The 23,878-nt window shown below is 41.6% G+C and overlaps 1 protein-coding gene across 7 annotated transcripts in view; it reads right to left on the bottom strand.

The window, feature by feature from the left end:
- Positions 1 to 23,878, bottom strand: part of LOC117234692 (Down syndrome cell adhesion molecule-like protein Dscam2) — a 163,631-nt gene that overhangs the window by 84,383 nt on the left and 55,370 nt on the right. For all 7 annotated transcript variants that reach the window (XM_033496161.1, XM_033496164.1, XM_033496166.1 and 4 more), the window contains exons 2-4: positions 14,188 to 14,508; positions 5,698 to 5,859; positions 3,513 to 3,662 (exon numbers count right to left, since the gene is read on the bottom strand). In XM_033496161.1, the coding sequence (XP_033352052.1) occupies positions 3,513 to 3,662; positions 5,698 to 5,859; positions 14,188 to 14,508 (633 nt within the window). The remainder of the gene's footprint in view (positions 1 to 3,512; positions 3,663 to 5,697; positions 5,860 to 14,187; positions 14,509 to 23,878) is intronic.

The raw sequence follows: 23,878 nt of genomic DNA, 5'->3' as shown, positions 1-23,878 counted from the left end.
CGTCTAAAGCTTCAACATGAATCTGGAGGGTAGGTGTGGCATGTGAAGAGAAGCATCATTAGTTAGCCCGGCTCGAGTGGAGATTTCTCCCCTTTCCGCTTCTTCTTCTCCTTCGCCTTCCTCACCTCCTTCGCGTCTTTCCGCCTGCATATTTTCCCTTTCTCCCCACTTCGCTTCTCTGACGACGTAGTGTAGCTAACCCCCAAAGCAGACGTTACGCTGGCGAAGCCAGCTTTGCCTGGGTAACAAGAACAAGCGATGCCAGGCCTCCGCTGAAACGACCGAGAGAACCTTTTCACGCGGCTTCGCGGCCAGAACCCCACCGAGACTGGCAATTACGCGACTAAGAGAATTTTTACTTTGATCGAACGTCGATCATCCGATGGCTCATTAAATCCTCTTCGCGTCGCTGCGACTTTGACGACGCGACGCGAATCAAATTACGGATTAACGTTGGAAAAATCTGGAGTAGAATGGATAGGCTTTGTATTTATGATTTTGCGAATCATGTCGGGGGATATCGAATATTTGTTTGCTCCGTTTCCCCTTAGTTTTCCTTCGATTTTTGTACTATGGCTTGACTTGTTCGATATTACTATGTAAGCCGCTGGGAGTCCAAACTGAATAGCTTCACTTTTTATAAATTTCCTCAATTTTGTTACGTAATTACACGATCAATATTCAATTCTCAAGAAACAAATCACTCGTTTCGAAAAATTCGTTCATCTACGAACAATTTCGTAACATCATTTTCTGTCTATTGACTTGAAATCACGTACAAAAACTTCACTTTCCTAACTTTGCGATATATGTAGGGAATAAATTATCTTCGGCTGTCTAATTTGTTACTAAATATGACAATTACTTTAGCGCTACACAAATTATTAACGTGTACATGCATAACATTTCAGTAATTAATCAATTAGGCTGCTATATAGATTTCAACTAGAAAGACGAACTGTATTGAGAATCTTGATCTATCCTGGTTTAACCGACTGTTAAAAATCAGTAACTTTACAGAATGTTAATCTTCGTTAATACTAAAACTACCAAAATAATCAAAACAATCAATGCGAAATTTTTCGTCGACATTTTCTACAAATTTACAAACAATACATTTTTGGACATTAGAATGAGCTTTTGTCAAGTAAATATAGGCAATATAAGTAAAGATTTGTTTCTTTCCCTTGAATTACGTATTTTATCGTGTACCTTATATTTTGATTTCTGTGATGGAAATTTTACTTTTAAGATGTCGATAGATCTAGTGTTGAAGGAACAATCTTTGATACCATTAAATAGCGTTATCGACCAGTGTTCCGATCGCACGAAATAAGGCTTCTAATTGCATCCCGGCCGTTAATGAACCGCCCTGAACTCCGTTCACCGACGCAAGCTCTTTTTCCTATTCACGGACGCACCACTACTATCGGGCTGTCGATCGATCAGCGCCGCTAAACGCGTAATATCGAATCACGTGCGATCGTGCGTGCACAACCAGGGGAAGAGGGTGAGTTTATCGCGGGTTCGTAACCGTGTGATAGCATCGCGATGTTTGCAACGTGAGACACGACGTTTGCACTTTTACTCAATCTCGTGGGAGTAAACTGTAAATTCGCTCAGGCAGCAAGAATAGAAAATTCGAACTATTTATCGCGTTAGTTTGTTTAGCAAATAAAACAGGTTTATTTGGTACATGTGATCAAAGAAAGTTCGAAAATATTAAAAAAAAATTATTCGAGAATTCAACGATAGAACGTATGAAAAGAAGAATGAACGGTTAGGCGATCAGTTTCGACGTGGCTCAATAAAAATTCCGACAGCTATTTCTCCAGGCAATAAAACGCAAACGATCAAGGATTCGTAATCGAGGCGAGGAAAAATTTTTACCGCCGCGGGTTTTCTTTCAGCTGCTGTCCCTTTCACGATGTTTTTCCAACTATAATGATTGACAGAGCGTATAGCGATTGGTACGTCGGTAGGGCGAAATGTTTAAACTGTAGGGAGAAAAATATTCGGCCGATCGGGTTGTTGGCCCGGAGATCGACCTCGGATCTTCCGCTTGCCGGTCGGTTGCTTCCCAATTAAAGCTACCCAGATCGTCGACGAATATTTTCGTCCCAAGCTCTTAGCTCTCAAATGACTGTCGCTTACAAAATCGAAATCGAAATCGAACAGATCCAGAGCGTCACCAACGAGTAACTTGGAGCCCGGTTTTCTTCGTGACGAGCGAAGAGGGTCAGGAGAATATCCTGCAGCGTTTAGTGTCCCAGTTTTTTTTCCACATTGTCCCCGTTTTGTTATTGAAAAAAATTTAATAACCGCGGGTACCCTGACGTCTTCGCTCGGCAAGTTGGAACGAAAAATAAAATAGAAAGGGGAAAGAATGGAGAGCAGTGGGTGAATGGAAATGATTACGAAGGGAAGGCACGGTGTTTCGATCCACCGGGTGTTGAGAAAGCTCACGAGCGTCTAGTTGCTGTCCAATTACGGATTCACGCACTCGAAGGAGATCAAGTTTGAATCGTAGCTTCGATAATCGATCTAGAAGGTTGGATTGGATCGAAGAATGAAATGCACGGCATCTGACGCTCTCCACGGAGGGTAATCGGTTCATAAATATTCAACGGCGCTTGCAAGAAATTTGTAAATATCGCATCGAGCTGCAATAATAAGTCCCCGCTGGCGTGTATCTGCTCGTCGCCTATCCAAAGGCGATAAAAGGGGAAAACTTTTCTGTGCCTCGATGGATCCTTCGATAACACAGCCAAGAGGACGATGCTATTCTTTCGATACTCTTATTAATACCATCCTCGGTTCACGCTAAAACGTCCCTCGGCTCGTGTTAAAACTTTATTAGTCGAGTTAACGGGCAAAGCTTCGAAGGAACGTGCCTCGAGCTTTCAGAAAATGTACGAGGGAAACGTTGAAAGAAAGTGTGTTAACGGACAGGAAATATTGTTCCCTTCCTTCTTTCTCACTTTTTCCGCTGTTTACCCAGCTTTGCTTCAGCTTTGGTAAACGAAGGAAAAATATTCAACGCGCGTGTTATACTCCGTGCCATCTTTGCTCTATCATGCCGTTTGTTAATAAACCATGTCTACAACGTTGTTTATTTTGCAATTACTACGTAAAGTAGCCAAAGTAAAGTCAGCAGCCTCTGAAATACCGTTGCTTTTTCAAAATATTTTTAAACAGTCCCGAAAAAGGAGGTTTCTCAAGTTTAATAAGCTTAAAAGGAGAGAAAGTAGAGCCTGAGAATTTTGTCAGATAAAATTTGCCCGTCGACGATACTCCCCTTGTAACCTCATAAATGTAAATGAGAAGAAAGAAGCGATCCTTGGTGGACCTCTATATGTATCGATTAATTTACATGGTATCATATTATCATATGATAAACATATTTTAGCCGGGTTATGAATTTTCGATCAATTCAGAGAGAACTGTGTGAGTCAAGTCGAAACCGTGTTATCTTATCGGAGGCTACGCAAAACGAATTTTAATGCACTCACCAGTCAGCTGAAGCCTGCCGACGTTGCTGCTGACGACCGTTTCCTGCGTCAAACGATGATGCGTCCTGCACCGATATGTCCGCTCTGCGTCCTCCCGCGTGATATTCAGTATCATAAGCTCGCCACTCGAGAGCATATGGTATTTGCCATCTGTGGAAACAAAAATCGCGCTTCAGTCATAACCATAAGAAGAAACGAAAACTTCACCGAGCACGCACCTATTCGTACCGTTCAAACTGGAATCTTTGACTTTAAATTTGCCAATTGTGACAATTTTGTGGAACTAGAACGTACGTTTGATTACAGTCACTTGGAGAATAAAGCAATTCCGAGCTTAAAATTGTCCCAAATTTCTATTTTCGAATGTAAACCCTAATTCCTAGATTCAAATTTAATTATCCAAGTTCGAGTTCATGAATCGCGATAATAAATTTATGTGAACAGAAATCACGTTTCGATCATAATTACACGTAAAATGGAAGTTTCTTCGAGTTCGAATCGACTCTAGATTCCAATTTTTTAACTTAGTTCCAAGTATTTTGATTGAAATTTAAATTTTTGAATTGAAGCGCACGAATCGTGACAATGAATTTTGATTTGACTCTCTGCTTTTCCGACGGTTGTTCCTCGAGTTCGTTCAACTTCGAACTCATTCCGACCGTGCAACGACGAAAGTTTGGTCGTCTATCGATCGTCTTACTGCAATTGATGAGTGTATTAATAGATCCGCCTGGTTTATTAACGAACACATTCAAAACTGTGAAGCATACCTGATCGAACTGCTTCATAATTAATGAAGTTTGTCTCGTTAACGGAATCGCTACGCTTCAGGCGAAAACTTGGCGTATCGGCAATGCCAACCCTACGTTGTGTCCGAGAACAGGACGTATAGATACTGTTTTTTCCATAACATAAATTTCAAACGACTGTGATAAACTTAGACTTTAATATTATATATTTTTGGTGTTTCGCGAGAGTAATTTGATCAAAAAGCAAATTCATATTTTTAGAATGTAAGTAGATAAATTACGTTTAAATAAAAATTTCTTGTGTTATTGAAAAATATGACTTCTATTTTGAAATTTCTGCGATGTCGCATATTTATGTTTAAGTATATACAGTAGAATTCATTTTCTTCAAACTCCATTCGTTGAAACGTTGAAATTCTAATTGATATTCTACCGATAGAATCCATTTATTTGAACGTGAACCTCAATTATGAGAACGAAAATAATAGATAATGGAGAGAACTCCTACTATATGAATTCCAGTAATATGAACTATTTGTCCCCAGACGGGTTCAGATGAATGGAATTCTAGTATCGCATACAAGAATAACTGGAAGTCTAATGTTTCTGTATCATAATTGCATAAAATGTCAGTCACAATAATACTTAATCGGTGACAACTATAAATCATGTAAAACTATAGATCAAAATTCTGTACCGTCTGTTGAGCGTCAAATATAATAATTTGTCTTTCGAATTGGAATAATTGAATTTGACTAAATTTCTCACATAATTACACGTGTATCACGTAAACTGTATAATATACGAAAATTTTCTTCAATTTTGTTAAAAGTAAATACCGCAAAAGATAGACGAGCATCGTCGATTAACAATTGCAAACATGAACAAAGTTCTTGTAATTTATTATACGGCACAAACTATAAATATCAAAATAGTTGGAAAATTATTGTCAAATAACTATTATTAGATATTCTATCGTAGATAATATTCGACTTATATGAAACATAGATAACGTGTTTTCGCATATTATTCGTGCACATTTGCATATTTCACGCGCATGAACATCGTATATTCCTTGCATATTGAGCCTGTATAAACAACCATAGTCTAATCACGTTATAAGAATCGCAAGATAGAGACATAATCTGCATAAGACAACCCGACCTGCCTCCGGATCAGTTCAATTATATTTAAGGATTCTTGAGATGTTTTCGATATTCACGGAATATTCCTTGAAGAAATCGCTTGTACGTCAAACCCACGATTTTTATCTTCATCCGACTTCAGAAAAGGAATAAATACAAATATAAATTCGCAAGAATAACCGGTTGCAAGACGATGATATTCATTCCGAGAGATTTCACCCTACTGCTCGTTCTTATTTATGAACAGACATCATTAGAGGATAGCCAGAGATGTTTCTGGTGTTTACTCACCTCCCATCGTGGACGGGTAGATGTTGAAGGACGGTTCCTGAAGCCAAGACGTAATGGTAACGTGGTCGCGAACGAAACTGGGCACGTTGCATCGCATAAGTACGTTGTTGCCGAGGAAACCGCCGGGACACTGCACTTCCGGATCGTAACGCTGATTCACCACTGAAACACACAAACAACCAGCCGCTCGAAAGCGTGTCTTGAAAGCGCAGGGCCGACAGGGCCGGATTTGTCATTCTTGAAAAGCTCTGAGCCACCTAGACTCTACCATCAAGCAATACCGAATATTCTACTAGCTATTTTAAAATACAATACTTATTATTTTTCTAATGATACTTAATACTTAATATTTGGTATAAAGGATATGTAACATTTTCAGGATTTTAACGACGCCATTACGCTATTGAGTCATTTCACGAGTAACGTCGTGTTTACGTGTAACTATTTATTATTATATATAATATAAATATTTATTAAAGCATTTATCGATAAATAGTATATTAATTGTTGTTTTTGAGAACTATTGATTTTTGGTAATTCTTCAGTTCCTTTTTTGAAATTTTGTCGCAATTCCGATCAAGAATATTAACAGGTTACTATTTTCAGACGAGATTTTTTATCTTCGATATTTTGTAGTGACTGCAGCGAAATAAACAAAAGTTCGTTTGTACCCTTTCATTCGATCTAGCTTATTGTTCTCACTCGACTGTGCGAATGAGTATTGGCACGATGAAAGAGAGTTCTCTTTTTTTTTTTTTTCCATATTGATGTCATCTGTAATTCTTCCAATTGCTACCTGTAGGTTCCATATTTTATCTGATGTATCGCACTGATTTTCTTAGAACCAACGACATAGTTTAGAATTCGCTTCGCTTCAACGTTCATTAACGAACTGTTCCCTTTTATCGAAACTGTAGAATGTAGAGCGTTAATAACCGAACATTGGCAGACCTAATAACACTAAGTCACATTAATCGGACTTCATATGCTTGTACCATTCCGACGTATCCCATAAATTCACGACGTATCCATTAAACGTCGGAAGCTGTGCACGATTTCGTTATTTTATTACAATGGATCCGCGGAAGTGTGTTGGGGGCGGGGAGGAGGATTTCGATAAATTCGTCTTCCAGCCATTGCGTAGCTCGATGTTAACGCGCCAACTCGAAACTCATTTTTCCTACTCGTTAATTCCAGCAAGAATATCCGATCGTTTCTACTAGCAACCGTATTCCGAGGTAGCGAATACGCCGCTTTTAGTACCGTTTTCACCGACGAAGACTAAATTATTTCAACGAATCGATATGAAGCTCGTTCCAGAGTAGCAAATATGCATGCGGGAGATACGTACTACTGTCGCTTCATCTAAGAATGTTGACCTCAAATATGGATGTTCCACGGGCAAACAGCACGGAATTTCTCGCGGAATTCTCGAAACGAACACGCACGCTGGGATATTCTGTTACGCAGTCCGCGTGCTGTTTATTTAATATAATTATGATAACGTCATGTTAACCGGGGAAGTCACTATATATATATTATTTGTCAGAAGACGTAATACTCTACGACGATCTCTGCATCACGTGGATATATTAATCCATTAAATGCCAACGTTTCGTTAACGCAAAATTTCATTTGCAATTCACTTCGTTCGATTTGCATTATTGACTTTTGATTTTCAGCATCGGTTATGGAAGAGAATTCGAAATTAATATCTTTTTCTCCGTTACTTCGCTGTATATTGTCTGGAACTCTGCAATTTTATTGCAGGTTCCAATGAATATTCCAATCTTTATATTTTTTAATTCACCATTTATATAATTTTATTCCTATTCTTAATTTTCCTAATGCGCCGCTTAAAAATATTTATTATCATAATATTCTATTATTCGAGTACTCAAAAGAAACGACATGCAAATTATCTTCGTCGTATCTTTAAATCTACAAATGTTAAAAACATGAAAAGTCTTCGTCGATCCCCGTTGTAGACTCGAGGCTTTCTAGTAGTACGAATCCGTCGCTGAAGTCTGCGCGCAACATAATTGTCTCAGCGCTAGAAGCTTGCTAAGGACACGGGTGGTAAAGGCGAGAAAAGGGAGAAAGAAAAGCTGTTAAGTGGTGCGGCGAGGGTGCAATGGAAAATGGAGGGCGCCGCGGCGATACCTCGGAATTAAATCCGGAGAGGCTTTGTGCGACTGCAACTACAAGATGTTGATACCCGTAGCCGCAGAATCAACTTTTACGGCGGATGGTTGAAAGCCGGATAAAAGCGGACAGACTCCAAATGAAGCGGATCTGAACTCTTAATTAAAAAAATCTCGATAACGGCGAGGCCGTCGACGCCAAGCTCTCTATAGGATTGTGGCCCTCTTTCAAAAGGTCATAATGAAAATTGAAGGTAAATAGAAACAAAATAGGTGTAACGCGCCCGCGGACTATTTACGAAGAAAGGGCGTATCACGAGGCCCGTGATAATTACCTAACACAAACGAGACTAACCCTGGCGCACACGTACACCAACTGTGACGAAAATGTATCCCTAAGAAAAGTCCGTTTCCTGTTTTCCCGTTGGAATTTTCCTAGAGGAGGAAGGCGGCACGAAGAACGAAAGAAAATGAAAATAAAAAGAAACGAGTCACACTTCCATGCTTCCTTTATAGGAGCGGTAGATCGATCCGCCGGGGAACCACCGCCGAATTGTAGCCTCTTTTTCTTAAGATGGAATACCATCGTTCCTTTCCCCAATATCAAACCCGCATGACGCTGTGTCTTTCTTTCCCCCTTTGCTCTCCACGAGGTCGTTAATCGGCGCAAGAAAAATCTCCGAACCGATAGAAAGCATAGAAACTCGGTGGAAGATTGAGAAGCAGAATTTGAAACCCTTAAAAGGATAGCGGTATCTTATCCAAAATCTCGAGGCTGTCCCAATCCACCCATGAACTACCGTTCCGCGTAAGTTGATGGTCTCGGCTGAAAGGTTGGCAAGAGAGCAGAGGCCTGAAAGAGGGTGAAGCAAGGACGCAGAACGAAGAGAAACCGATGCTGGAGAAAAAGAGACACGTTAGAAGGGAATAGCCTGTCGGAGAAAGAGATGGTGGCGAAAGCGGAGGGTGGAATAGGAATAGTAGTAGTAGGCGGTGGGTAAAGGAAAATGTGGTGGTGTGTAGGACCTGGCTGTGCAACCCGTTTCGAGAGTCAGCGGAGCGAGGCACTCAGACTCCAGAATGGGGTAAAAACTCGGTGAGTTCGCCTCTGCTTTCTCCCTCTTTCTCTGCTTCCAGCGCCGGCTTCCAAGCTTGCTACCACCCCGTATCACACGGCTCTCGGTTACGCGGCAACCAAGCCAAGCATAAACTCGGCAGACGTATCGTGGCAGGTAATATTTACAAACCATGAAACCTACGGGAAGAGAGGAACGACCGACTCCAGCCGGCCCCATCCGTCCTACGCTAACTCTGCCTTCTCTGCATCCACCGCGGCACATTCACCTGTCAGAAAGAGAGAGGGTTTGCCTTCTGCCACGAAAACCGCCTTCTTTTTCCACCGACTCGAATTTTCCGCGGAGACGAGCCAAGAGTCTTTTCCTAGACGCACTGCTACGTTGCAATTATGTTTTCGTTATCGTACGCGTCGTATGGTTCTAAAGAACGGTATAATCGAACGATGGACCAAATGAGGAACGAAAGACTCGACTCGAGAGAAAATCATTCGCATTTGATTGGTATAGCTACACGAAGAAAGGTTGGTTATAGGACTTCCAGTAAATAGAAACTTAGGTTGTGTAAAATAATTGAGCTCAAAGCTATATAGAGAGCAGGGTGAAAATTTACGATACATGATTCGTAAGAGGGTCAATTATACAAGAGAAATCCAGCACAATCGAGTAGCTATGGAAATATCGTGAGAATTAATGAATAGACTGTATTTGTCGAGATGCAGAAACGAAAGGTGAAACTGGAAAACGTGGGTTCTCTCTGACGAAGTTCAACGCTCGTTTAGCCGGGTCCCCAAAGCACGCCGTTGTCGAATTAGATCTGCGACGTAACTCGAGCTCGGGACGCGTAATTATTTCCGTATAAAATTTCCGCGAATTTCGTCCGCTCGCCGAATAAAAGGACAGCCTGTGGAACTCGAAAGAAATTCCACCTTTTGCGAATGACACAGAGAGTCACGTTAAATTAAAAATAATCGTTCTTTCCTCGCTTCGTCGCAACGGATGGTGACGAAACAGAAACATGAAAAAAGGCAGCGAAAAGAACGAAAGGTCGTGTGTTTCCAGACGAATTTTACGGAGGAAATTTTTTCTCCTCTACTTGGAGGAAGTGAATTCATTTTCCGATGGAAACACGCAAGTATTCGACGCACGAAAACACGTAGTGCAGCTACGATAATAAGATTACTTTAAGCGTCTTGTTACGAGCATGTCGAATATGGCACGGAGTATCTTATACGATCTCGAAGAGAGTAGCAAAGCAGAAATTCCGTGGACGTTTTCCGTTTATCAGTGAGGAATGTTCGCGAACCATAAAACGTGTGTATTCTGCTCGTTCCCGTTCTCTAGAAATTCACCGAGAGCAAGTATTACTAAATTAAACATTAAGTCTGTTCACATTTCTTTAATCTTAAAATGTAAATCTCCTTAATTTTTGCAAACAACAAAACTTCCATTCACTGCAAATAATACGTTTGATCATTGATTATTAAATAAATGAAACGTTAAATTATTTATCAATAACGAAATTAAATAATACGTTTGGCCACTGATCATTAATTGAATAAAATGTGAAATTATTGATAAATGATAAAATGCAAATATGTACTATGTTTGGTTATTCATTAGTAATTAAATGAAATGTTATATTATTAACCAAAGATAAAATGTAAAGTATTATATGTTTGATCACTGATTATTAATGAAATAAATTGTTAAATTATTAATTAAAGAGAAAATGTTTAGTACCGTATTATAAAAATGCGAACTTGAAGAAATGTTCTTGAAAGCATTCAAAATTTTTACAATTTATACGAGGAAATTACTTGAACAAATCCATTTACTGATAAAGATGAATAATCTTTTGAACTAAAGTTATTTCATACACGAAATAATCGAAAACATCGTACGTTATTCATTATATCATTATCATTCTATGAAAATACATTGCATTTCAATTAAATTGCAGCGAAAGGCTAAAAGATATACTATATAACCTAATATATTCGACCAACTCAATTTCAATCATATAACACAATATAATCGTCTGTTTCGACACGAGAGACTCGTTTGTAACTATTTGATCGAAAGATTGTCGTCTATCCTTGTTCACGTCTTTAAGGAGCACGTAGAAACTTGCCGGAAGTAATTTCAGCGACATATCCATGTCGATAAACGTAGCGTATCTTAATCAAGCACCGCGTTTAAAGACCGAACAGAATAAAAGCTCGAACGAGTAAACATTACGCGGGGCGAATGCGTGCGGTATTTACGCTAGAGGCGGTCGTCGAGATTTCTCATTACCGCGACGCGGCGGCACCACTGCCATCGTCGCTGCGCCACGAAATTAAAGTAGAGCAACGAAATTTACAAGAAGAATAACTCCCTGTACACATTGTGCCGAGTAAATGGAAGAAAACAGACGTCTTACTGGAATCGGGCCCCCGTCTCGAATGCGTCGCAGTCGAGTTGAAAAGCGCCACGTCGCGGCGTCGCTACGTTGCCGCGGCAAACAATACGGCTGTGGCCCGTTGTTTTTCTACAAACGTCGTTAAACTCACCCCAAGTTTCCTTCATGGCGATATTCTCGCGGCGCATTCCGTGAAAAGCCGATATTAAACGACGTCTTCTCCGAGACTGCAACAAACTTCCAATCTCCGAGGATCCAGTTTTTTATCATCACCGATATTCATTCGGTTTCGCAATTTTTCTTTCTTTTTTTTTTTTTTTGGCTTTTCAGCTTTCGTCTCCTTTAGCCCATCGCAAGAAATTATCTTTGTCTCTTCGTGAAACAGGATGGGTATTTTTCTGGTTGTAGGACGTACAACGCAGTCACTTTGTAGCTCCAAACGGTATAAAAGACGCGGAAAGTAATTTTTATATTATTACCGAGGGCCAGGTCAGAGTGTTTCTTACTGGGATGTAATTTCCCCTTTCAAGGACTTTAATTAACTTCTTTGGCTCGTGCCACGGGGATGGCACTTTAAATAGTTCGTTAAAGAAGAATGGGAACAAAAAATACGACAGGTTGAAGCCCACGCAAAGGAACGAGCTTGTGTGCGTTAAGTCCGCGAGACGTCCGCTACATTGTGACGATATGGTTTAAACGGCTCGTCTTGTAGCCTCGAAATTATTTCTCGAATAGTATGACTTCATACAGCGGTCGTTCCCGGTGAAACATTGTACCGATGTTAAAGAGGAAAAAAAGAAAAAAAAAAGAAAAACATTCGCGTAAAGAATATCGATCGACCGGTGGATAAAAAATACAGAGAGAACAATGAAAATCGTAGCAACATATTCGAAAGGCGACAATATTTGCTCTTCGTGGAAATACAGAATTCGATGGTGGTTAAACAACCAACGATAGTACGATGGTGATCTATTCGAGACAGTCGTTAAGGGGCAATCATCGAACACGAGCTTCTCTCCTCGATGCCCCTTTATCAACCTAGTTACCCTCATTATTTCACGAAGGATGCGGAAGCGACGGTCGAACGAGCCCCCATAAAATCATTCTCCCAGCGACACGTTCTACGAATGAACGAAACGTACGTGTTTTCGATCACAGATGGGTATAGTTAGAGCATAGTTAGGAAAAGAATACTGGGAAACGGAAACGAAACCTCCATTGTTGTTAGTCGATTCACGATCAAACGGGTATGCGGCGCTGGCTAATCATATCCGTTTTGCTCCGAGGAATACACTTATCTATCGTGTTCGAGGAAAGACTTTTCTCGCCGGGGAAGAACAGAGTCAGCGAAGTTGATCGAGTCGGAAAGGAACCAGCGGATTCGGAGAGGAAAGTCGTGGTGACGCGGAGAGCAGAAGCTGACGTGGCAGAGGTATGAATGTGAAAAGGTGTGGGCTACGTTCACGCGACGATGATTTACGGGCATATTAGGTCGATAAGATATCTTCCGGTTCGTTGACCCGGAGGAAACTCTATTTTTAAGACGGAGACACCTCGTTCTATCTTCCTAACTCCCAACCCTTTCTTCCGCATCGCCCATGGATCTTGTCACGGATTCCGGTTTTTGAGGAACGTCCGATAAAACAGCCGGAGGAAACAACCAGCGACCGTGAATATATTCTCCGTTCGCAAACGAGCGACGGGCTTATCCATAAAACGGAAACGATGCCACCGCGTCGAGGGCGAGTCCCGATAAGACGGGTTTTTATTTTTATAGCTGCGGTTCGTCGAGGGAAATTCGAACAATTCCATCGATCGACGAATATCTCTCGTGGAGTCATTACGCGAAAGAAAGAAATTGGACTTCTTGAACCGAAGGGAAACATCTTTTTTAAATGTCGTCGAATGAGATTCCACCGACAAACTACCCACGATGAATCGTATTCCGCTCATCTCCTAGTGCCAGAGTCACGCCAATTCCGGAATAGAGGGCGCGCAGGTGTATCAAAGCCAGCGACGACGCGAAGCAAATCGCAAACCCGATGGGAATAAATATTTCATAGCGTCGAAGACGTACCATCCTCCGATCGAAAGGATGAATTATTCCGTCTAAGAACGGAACTGCTGTTGGCTGCGTTCGGTTTGCACGGCCACGAGCCCAGGGATGTTTAATGTGAAACGAGCACCGCAAAGAGTCTCGTTGAACGCATGGCAGATTCCTCCCCTAGTTCCACTGCCATCAAACTTTCCTCCCTAAACGAAGTCTCAAGGATGCGCCCTTACCGGAGAAACCACGGCCGAAAAAAGCGGCATGAAGGAAAATGAATATTTCCATGACGACATACTGATACACGATCGATCAAAATAACGAGCGGTTTCATGAAATGGAAATGATCTTCCTTATCTTCTCAGGGTGGACGTGATGTGACCATCGTAGCAGAAAAATATGGCAAGCACACGATAAATACATTGAAAATAAAAACAACTCGTTAATTGACGAAGTTTCGTGGAAGTCAAAGACATAATAATTGTTACTAAGACAAGCAATATGTTAATATAAATGACAAGCAGATATTTTGAAAATTTCGAAAACAAATAAAGAAACAATTTGGGTAACATTGGATTAATTAACAACGAACTGAATTTTAGAAACGTTTCCTTATAAAAGAAAAAAAAAAAGAAGAAAATAGGAAATGTGACTTATCATGTTTTAACCCCGCGATCTTTATACGGGAATTGAACAAAAGTCGAGGGTCGTTGAACAAGGATGGCAATAGAGCAACGGAATAGGAAGAGAGATAGAGGAGAAAGCAAGCGGTATACCAGGCAGACAACATAATGCAGATAACGAGCAAGAAGTTTCGCGTGCCTGCTCTGACAGTGACGTCTCTGCTAACGATGGCACCGACGCTGTTGACGGCGGAACACTTATAAATAGCCCAGTGGACGTCCTGTCGGAAGACCTCGGCCTCGAAGCCAGGAAAGTGGATCGTCCCGTTGCCAAGGACGTGTCTGATTCCAGGGATACTCGTTATACTGCCACCGTCTGCTGCCAGCCAGTCGACGGTAGGTGCCGGATTTCCTCTCACTATGCAGTCCACTCTGCCGCCGTTCACGTTCGTGAATTCCACCCGCGATGGCGGTTCCGACACGAAGCTCGGTCCCTGCATCTCGTACGAGGCGTCGCAACCTGCAACAAACGGGACAGGTATCGTCATAATGAGCCGCGGATTCTCTTTGCCTACCCTCCCTTACCCAACCCATCTCCCCTCCTTTCTCTCTACTCCCTGGTTACACCTCCTCCTAGTATACCTTTCATAGGGACTTTTGCGTGGCTTTTTGTTGCCAGACCGACACTTTCCGTTCATATGCGAGTTCCTCGCATTCTACCGTTTTTGAGAGGATTAGCATAATATTCTATGTGAATTGTAATTAAGTCTACGGACATTTTAGTCGTGTTAAATCGTTTCCCAAGGTAGTAGGGTATTTAGGGAAATGAAAAATCCGTAGAAATATGATATAGGATGGAAATAATAAAAATAGGGAATAGAAAGGGTGGAGTGTTAAAGTATAGCTAAAGTAGATAGTATAGTACAACGTGATATTTCACAGCTGAATAAGGTTACAATTGTATCGTGTCTAGAGGAATTGTCTGGAAGAAAACGCTATTTCCTTTTCTCTTTAACGCTTTGTATTCTACCGACGTTTCTGTAGCGACGTTAATAATGTAAAATTTGCTATTCAATTTTATTTTCATCGAAAGAAATAGAATGGATAAGAAGGTCTATCATATAGATTATAAACAGTAATGTTTTAGCTTGAGAAAGTTTCGCTGCGAAGGTGTGCTGTATATTTGTACGTGGATTACATATATAATAAAAATCATGTTGCTTCAATAATTTGTATAAATGAAATATTTGGTTGCCTTCCTAACTATCTATAGTTTCAAAATAGCCCTATGAATAATTCAACGCACGCTTTAGAAAATCAGAAATTATCTGAAACAAAACCGTATTGAAGTCTCGTTAACGACCTTGCTGTATTGCAAATCGAAGAGTTTCGAATGGATTTTATCGAAACGCGATTAGCAATTCGACGATAAATTCGGGACGGTCTGGCAGCGCGATTCATTCAAATACTCTCGCGTGGATCAAAATAAATTTTCCTTACTGTTTCAATCGGCAGTTAGAAGAACATTAATCATGGTCACAGCGCGTGGACACCGGTTGATGAATTTTTTCGCTCGGCTAGCCGAGTTCAAAGTAATTTTCAGAAATGTAGGGAGCGAAACGTAGCAGTGGCGATGAGAGGCAACGCAGGGGCGGCTAAAGGGGAGGGGCTGCACTGTATCGTCGACGGGACATGAACGAAGATAATACGGGTGGCCATAAATCACACATTTAACGCTGAAATTCGGCCGTAATAGCTTCCATAAATGGAGCGCATTGCGTCCCCCGCGAAGCCTGTTAACCATTCATCACCCGAGTTATGTTGATTTAAGTAGGAATGCCGGTCCGCTTGGATGTATTCCGCATTCCGTCCAACATTGCCCATCTGGAAGCTGGCCCAACGAACTACGCTGAATACCCAGAGGAACGTGCATCGAATAGGGTTCGCTTGCTTCGCCATGTGTGGCGTTACATTTTAGTTAATAATGTTCGATGCGCGCGTTTGCTTTTCGATGATTCAAAAAAAGATACATCACTCTCTTTGCACGTTGTATACGCAGAGAGAAATTAAGTCGATCGACAGAAGTTAATACCTCCATGTTATGTATATGTAATATTGTTGTTTAACAAGTTATTAGTTAATTGAATAATACATTTACCTCATAGTGTCCGATTGATGTGTACCAAATTTTTATAGTCATACGAACGTACTAATCGAGTGTTATCAAATTTAATACATTTGGGCCTAATTAATTAGAACGTAAATGTTTTAACAAACAAATAGAATGGTGTACTCTTCGTAGCCACTGTATTTTTTGTGATAAAACTGATGGTAAAAATTAACGCATTGCTTTCGTCGCCTTGATATTGCTAATTTGGCAAAAACAACATTTTTTCTACTGACGAAAGTATAAAAAATCGTTACTAATATGTGCGGTTTCTTATTCCAATTATACGTTACAATTTCTCTTAATGCGGGTAAAACAAAAATTCAAAGACCATAGATTAAAATAATATAAAATAATAGAAAGATTCAAATAATTAAGAATTATTTCAACGACGTACGAAAAAATCGGCCACGTGAAAGGTTCGCAGAAGATATTCTAATCCACGATCGACGCAAAGATAATGAATATCTCTCCTCTTGAAATTTCTTTCCGTTTAAAATCTCTCCGCGAGAAGTCAGCGTTAATTAACTGCTCCTCGACACGGGAGCTTCAGACGAAGCTTGCGGTCCGCGACACGACAATCCTTATCCGTGAAAGCCACGAGACTTCTCAAACAACGAAGAATTTTCACCGGCCTCGCGAAGCTGTTTTCTCTGCTCGGTTTCTTCTCAAGATGCGTTCGCAAGTGTACGAACTGTGCTATGATCGTGAAAATTGTTCGCGCTATCTTTCCTAACAAAGAGGGAGTTGTATCATATTTCGCGAGAGCCGTATTATTCGTGTTAAGAATCACCTCTAGCCATTGTTCTTTCCCATGATTTCTTTAACCTCCGCCGTTCCTTTTTCCTAAGACTTCCCTTTTCCATGTAGACGATAATACCTTATGACCTACATCCCCTTGGAACTCGTGCAACAATTTTTCTCCGAAGAGAAAGAGTAAAGCTCGCCCCGTCATGAGCGTAACTCTATATTTTCCGTCCCGAGAAGTCCATTTCACGTCATAAAGGTAACTTAATTTCCTATAACGTCAGACGCACGTCGACCAAACCCATATTATCCCCCACCCTTCGATGCGTCATCCCTCAGCTTTCCGCCACGCCATCCCGCGTGTTCCTCCCCTTTCGTAATTCGACGTTTGATTAAACGTACGCTGGCTGCAACGTTACAATCCGCCAAGCGGTACCATACCATATCATGACACCAAATATCAGGAAACGAATTTAAAAGGAATTCCTGCCTTTTCGCTTCGTTACAAGATACCAAAGTAGCTGATTCTTTATAAAGAGAGGTAAAACAAGAAGAAATCGGCTAGAACGCGGAAAGTTAAATTAGGTGTACAATGGAAACGAGTAGGAATTGTACGAGTGAAGAACCCGATGGAAATTGAAGTTTACGAGAAATTTCCATATTCGCCTTTCTCCGTTTTTTGTTGTTCCATTCTCAAGCTCCGGCCGCGTGCTGTCCGCCGCGGGACTCATAATCCGGATTAACATTGAGAGAATCTAGTATCACGGCTATTCCATTTTCCCTCCCCGGGTTGGATAGAAAATAAAAAGAAAAAAATAATAATAAAGAGAGAAAAATCGGAATAGCCCGCTCTCGTCGAAGTAGTATTTTCAATTTCGAATAATAGCGGATAATCACGCGCTAACAGGTGAAAACAAGCTTTTGATCGAATAAAAAGCGTTTCCTCCGTGCCTATTCACCGTTCCAGCTTTTACCCGAATAAAATAGAAGAACAAAAGGAGTAATAGAGGAGAAAGAGGAGCAGCGGCCGGTCGGAGAGAAAACCAGGGCGAAAAGAGACGGGAATCTTCGTACACACGTTGGCGGTATTATTATGTACATAGAAACTATACATATATGTATATAGAAAGAATTATGCAACAACGGGGAACTCGCATACCGTCGAATTTTCCATCTTCTTTGTATACGACTCTCATGGTTGGTACTCTCTATTCCAGAAAGGAATCGTTTACAGCAAAGAATCAACGAGGTCCTTCCACCAAGTGAACTGGATGTCATGTGAAAGCAAGGTGGGGTCTTTGAAGCGTGGCACGCACGCTTCCGATTTATCTTCGCGGTTGCGTCCAATTAACGGCGCGCCATATCAAAATGTCCGGATCGGCGCGACGAGTAACAACAACAAGAACGACGGAGTAAAGACACGAAGAGAGGGGTAGATGGCTCGTGCACGTGGCCGGCTCGCAAAAGGAAGCGATGTGTTCTCCGATATAATGGCTCGCTCGAGTGTATTTGAGATGCACTGGCTCATCAGAATAACTAAACAATAGACGGCGACGGAAAGAGGAGGATAGAATGAACGAGGAGGAGAAGCGAAACCCCATCCCTTCTGTATGTCCCGTACAACCAGGCCTCCCAGCAGGTACTCGACTACTACCCTCTTCGTGATATACTCGGTGATACGGCTGCAACAGTAGAGAAAAGGGTTGGGCCCGTTGCAGACGCGCGTCTGTATTACACTCTCAGGCACGTATGTGAATGTTTGTGCGTTCACCACCCCATTGAGTTGTACACGATACGTTGAGTGGCCTAACCTTAGTCAACCCTCAACGTCATCGGGAGGGCTCCTCTGAAGTTGTGCACTTCTGTTTCTTCGCTAGCTGTTCGAGAGACGAGACGTAACCGTCCATCGACCATCTGCGTAATGCTTTGCGTCAACATCTCTCGGAGGCCAGTCACATCCCTTCCATATCCCTCTCCATATCCTCATCCATATACTTCTTCATGTGCTTTTCCATCATCCCTCTACGTTTCTTCGCGATTCTTCTTTAAACATGCTCGAATGACCACTCTATTTCCGAGCTTTTAGGCCCAACCCAAGATTTCGCGCTAGCGGCATGTTATTAATGGCTCGCGATCAAAAGTTTCTCTGCCACCTTCCCGGCTACGAATTCTTTTTTTACCCGTTTCTTTTTCGCCATCCTTCGTTTCGCTTTCCGTCTGGTGAACGCTGAAGGAGGGGCGTGGCGAACGCTTGTCAAAGCTACAGCAACCGAATTAAAATTAAACGTTATCCCGACCGCGCTAAAAAATGGATCGCGAGGCTGACGGACGACGATAAAATATGAACGATCATCAGTCGGCGTGACTTGCAGTATTTTGTTCCTCAAATTGGCACTGCGTAAATTTCAGTAATCGCGACGCACCCAACGACGAAAACCGATTTGCCGAAAAATTCGCGGCTGTGAGTTTTATGGCAGCTCGGCTGGACGATCGTTTTCGACGTAACCAAAAATCGAGTCGAATAAGAACTCAACCGACGAAAATCCCGAAATTCTACCTAATGATAATTGTTTCAAGCATCCGAATAAACGCAGCCGTCTATGACACACTCGTAACTTGTCCCGTGATTTACATGGGCGCAACTTTTTATCTCTGGTGTGCAGCAGCCGACGAGAAATCGCTATAATTTCACGGTTGTTGTCGCCGTGAAATATATCAGGAACAATCAAGTGTATGTTCGTGAAAACGCGCGTATCGTATCGTATCGTGAATGGCGCACTTAAAAAACCGTGTCGGCCGAATGTATTCGCTCGTGATACATGCGGTTATTGTATCGGCCGGTATTGTTTCCGAGCGGTTTATTGTCTAAAAGTATCTCCACTCGAATGCTGGCGACAGGAAAACATCTTAAAAATTCTAACCACTCGGCGAACGAGTCCCCCTAGTCGAACGAACGAGAACGCGGGCTGGCATGCGGACAACGTCGTTGTTGGGATACCTAAGGGAGAGACGACCCGATTAACTTATTAAAATGCGCTCTGGGAGAGGAAGAGATAACCCCCACGACTAATTGCTGATGCTTGCGTTCCAGTGAGCACGCTGTTCATTCACGGTTTACTCGCGCGCGCGCGCGCTCTTGCGACACCCGGAGAAGACCGTTGAATAGAGCAGTCCCCATTCCGGAATCCGCGGCTCATCCGGCGGTTTACAATCCTTTCTTTCAGTCGGCCGATGGAAAACGAGACGGGGATGCCGTCTCTTCGCGGAGGGGAAAAAAAAGGAGGCGCGGACAACATAGAGTAGGGGATGGAGGAAGGCGAAAAGGGAGAGAAAAAGAGAGAAGAGAAGAGAGTGGAATCGGGCACACGTACGTAGCCCACAGGCACAAAGAGTAAAAGGTAGAGACGCGAAGGGAGAAGCGAACGCGGTAAATAGAGAAAAAGAGTGAGAAAGAACGAGATGGAGAGAGAAAGAGACGCGGTTAGAAGACAGACAGACGCGAGGCGGTCTCCCCCTTGCACGCCGCGTCCTCTTGTCCGACAATGCAAACCAACTTTCTCATTTCAATGTATTGTTTCCATTGTTTGGGCGTGCAGGCTGCGAGGGTTGATGCCGGTGGTGCTGCCAGTGTAAGGGGAGAGGTTGGGAATGCGAGATCTCCTTTCTAGCACCGATCGTCATCGCAAAACTTTCTCATCTCTCTCTATCTTTCTCGTTTGCTCTCCTTCTGCCACTCTTGTGCCTCCTGAACGCTCAGCCACCGCTCAAACCTGAGCGCCACCCAACTTGCAATCCTCCTAGGAGTCGCCTCTTCAAAGATTACGAATAATTTCGGGGACGGGCCTGTGCTCCGAGTTACGCTCCGGCTATCACGGTACACCGACCAAAGAGCTCGACGTTGAACCCACCGAGTTGTCTGAGTTCTTCTACCTTGGCATTCTTAACGCGAATACTATCGCTGGAAATATTTAAAATTCTTTGCTTCCTGCGAGGATTTCATCTCGGAGAAGAAATCGCTGAGATCCGTCGTGTATAACCTGCGAGCGAGCACGCCTGGTCTAGGTAAAGCTTCGCTGTTTTACCTATCCGTATTTCCGTGGAATATATCTTGGTGGAGTGGGATTCTTTTAAATTACGAAAATGTTCAAGACTCGAGCACCGATCCTTTCCTATGTAGTTTGTTTTTAACCTCTATGTCTCTATTGAAATAGAGAGCTCCTATTGTCATCTACGAAATATCTTTTCCGAAGCTAAATTTAAAGGTCTGCTTCCAAAAAATACTTTCGCTGGGTTTAGGTGAAATTTTCCAAGGTTGACCTTAAAGAGATTCCGACACCTCGAAACTAACCAAGTTAAACTTCTTCCTTTTTATAAATACTATTTTAGATTGCTACTATCTAGCTGGAAATTAAATAAATTAATGTATGCTTGACAAATTTTCAAGCCCGATTTTCTCGGAAATGAAGTCCCTCGGACTTGTCGGAATCTGTCTGACTTTGTTTATGTCACTGTATGACCACGGTGCAAAAAATATGTGTTTTAATATTCGATCTTCACCAAAATGCATTCACGCCTTATGGTAAATTTTCAACGTTAAGGCCGTTTACACAGCGCGTGTTATGCAATGTTTACGGCACGCGTGTTAAGTGCAAGGATGCATTGGACGTCCGTTCCCATCAGTCTGAGTAACAAATATATTACCCTAATTGCGATGGCAGAACTTCTTGGTTACCTAAGCTGGCGGGGAAATCCCCGGGATTTGTCACGTGACGCAGAGTCACGTGCCATGCAGTGCCCCGTTAATTAGCACTAATTCGTTGTACTCCATTAGCAACGGCTTCCATGGGAGGCTGGGGATGAACAAGTCTCGAAGCGCACGCAACTTACAACACGACGCGATGCAACGTTTCGCCATCGCTTCCGCTATTTCGCGTTATTGCATCCGCCAACGCGCGCGCGTATTTAATGGTCTGTACCCTTCGACCTGCCTACACGATGTTATACGAATTAATTTCATTGCAATTACTTGTCCGATCGATTCATAGAATCTGTGCCCAGATTAAAACCACGCCTCTGATATTTCGTGATCGAATGTTTTCCGTAATATTTTTCTTGATAGTATATATAGGGTATCTCGTAATTAGCGGTACAATCGAACGTTATTCCGCGCGGAAAAATATATCAAACATATTGAACATTTATTTATTTGGCACTTCGTTTTTGAGGAATTATTGAATTACGTTCATAGCGTTTTTAATAATCGATTTATTTTATCGTGTATGTGTATTATATTTCGTACAATTTGCAGAAAATTACTTGCCACGCAATTTTGCAAACTACCGTTTACAGTTCGATGTTAAATGCATCAGTTGGAGGGAAAAGAGAACGTTTTATTCATATCCTAATCTTTTTAAGACTTTGCTAAACATTGTTTTCATGGCGAGCAACGGAATACTGCAGAAGCTTGCAAGCTCTGCTTTAAAGAATTCATCGGCGAAAGGCTCAAGTACAAACTTTGCTACGAACTTTACGAACCTAATAAAATTTCAAAATCTGTTGTGTACGCGTGCACCGAGATAATTCTTGATTAAATATGTGCAAATTCAATTTTCTTGAAAACGAGATCTTAAGTCTTTATAGTCCGAATCGCATCTAACACTTCATCGTAACTAATTCATACTTAATAGATTAAATTTAAGAACCATTCATAATTCAGCTGTAATTATAAATTTTCGTAAATAATAATAATACATGATACTACGTTGATATGGTTCTTTGAAATTATGTTTCGATACAAAAAGATCTGCTTTATAAAATAAAAGTAAAAGATGGAATAAAATACAGATTTAAGTCCAGCTCGAATTAAAATCGCGGAAAAGTAAAACGAAGGAATTATATTTAAAAATTATATTAAACTTTTTACGTATTTTAACATGCGCGTACATAGAGTAATTTCACGAATTAGATATTAGCCATATTCATGCATGCTTCGCGAGTTCTCAAACCCGAAATTGTAAAAACGAAGTATCGTATGAAAAAGTATTTGTACGTATTTTATATATCCCATTTACTATTTCGCACAGAACCACTCCCTAGCTCAATACCTACTTCGGTGTATTAGCAATTACTAGGTATTACCTATGTACTCCTTGCGCACTCTATACACGCATCTTTTATTCATTTCTCTTCCTCCGTTTTCTTGTTTCTTAATCGATATTATTTGAAATATGTTATTTTAAGTTTTTACATTTTTTCCCGACCAGCTCCCTGGAGGATACGCGCGTGACAATTTTCCGATTATACATATTTCGCCGATATTTCCGCTCTTAAAATCTCCATCAAGAAGCGACATTCAAGTACTTTTTGCGATTATTTATATACGAAGAATTTCAAGAATTTTTCTTCCACAACTTCCTACATATTTTGATAGATAAAATTCGACGTAGTTCGCACTCTGAAGACCAAATGTTCATCCTAATCTAGAACGCAACCCAATTCTAAGACGCCGGATGTTACAACGAGCTCGTACAAGGACGTTTAGATTGAAAACTAATAGGACCGGCTGAAGATACAGGCTGAATATTCCGCTCGTTGATACAACGATAACGTAAACTGCGCCGAGTTTCGTGGCATTAATATTCAGGAAAGCAGCGGTTACGAGGTTACCGTGTTTCACAGCCTCCTCCATCCCCTACTTCCAACTACCATCCCCCTCCGGCATCCTCAATTTCGTTCTAGTCAGGCCGAAAAGTATGGAAAATTTATGTGCGCCAGTTTGATGCTCGTATTACCATCTTAACGAGGTCTGGAATCGTTCCGAACGTCGAAATATTCAAATATAAAATTACATCGGATCCGCGGCGCAAATCGTTCGCGCACGCAACTCCTGCTCGCGAAGGAATTTCAATTGCTAATGAAATTACTGGAACGTACAGGTCGGGAATCTATCCCTATGGGCCGCGTTTTGGCCTCGTGA

The sequence above is a fragment of the Bombus vosnesenskii genome, unplaced genomic scaffold (assembly GCF_011952255.1).
Source record: "Bombus vosnesenskii isolate JDL3184/JDL3185 unplaced genomic scaffold, Bvos_JDL3184-5_v1.1 scf7180000013308, whole genome shotgun sequence".
In the NCBI taxonomy this organism is placed as follows: Eukaryota; Metazoa; Arthropoda; class Insecta; order Hymenoptera; family Apidae; genus Bombus; species Bombus vosnesenskii.
This window is presented reverse-complemented; position numbering and strand designations above follow the sequence as displayed.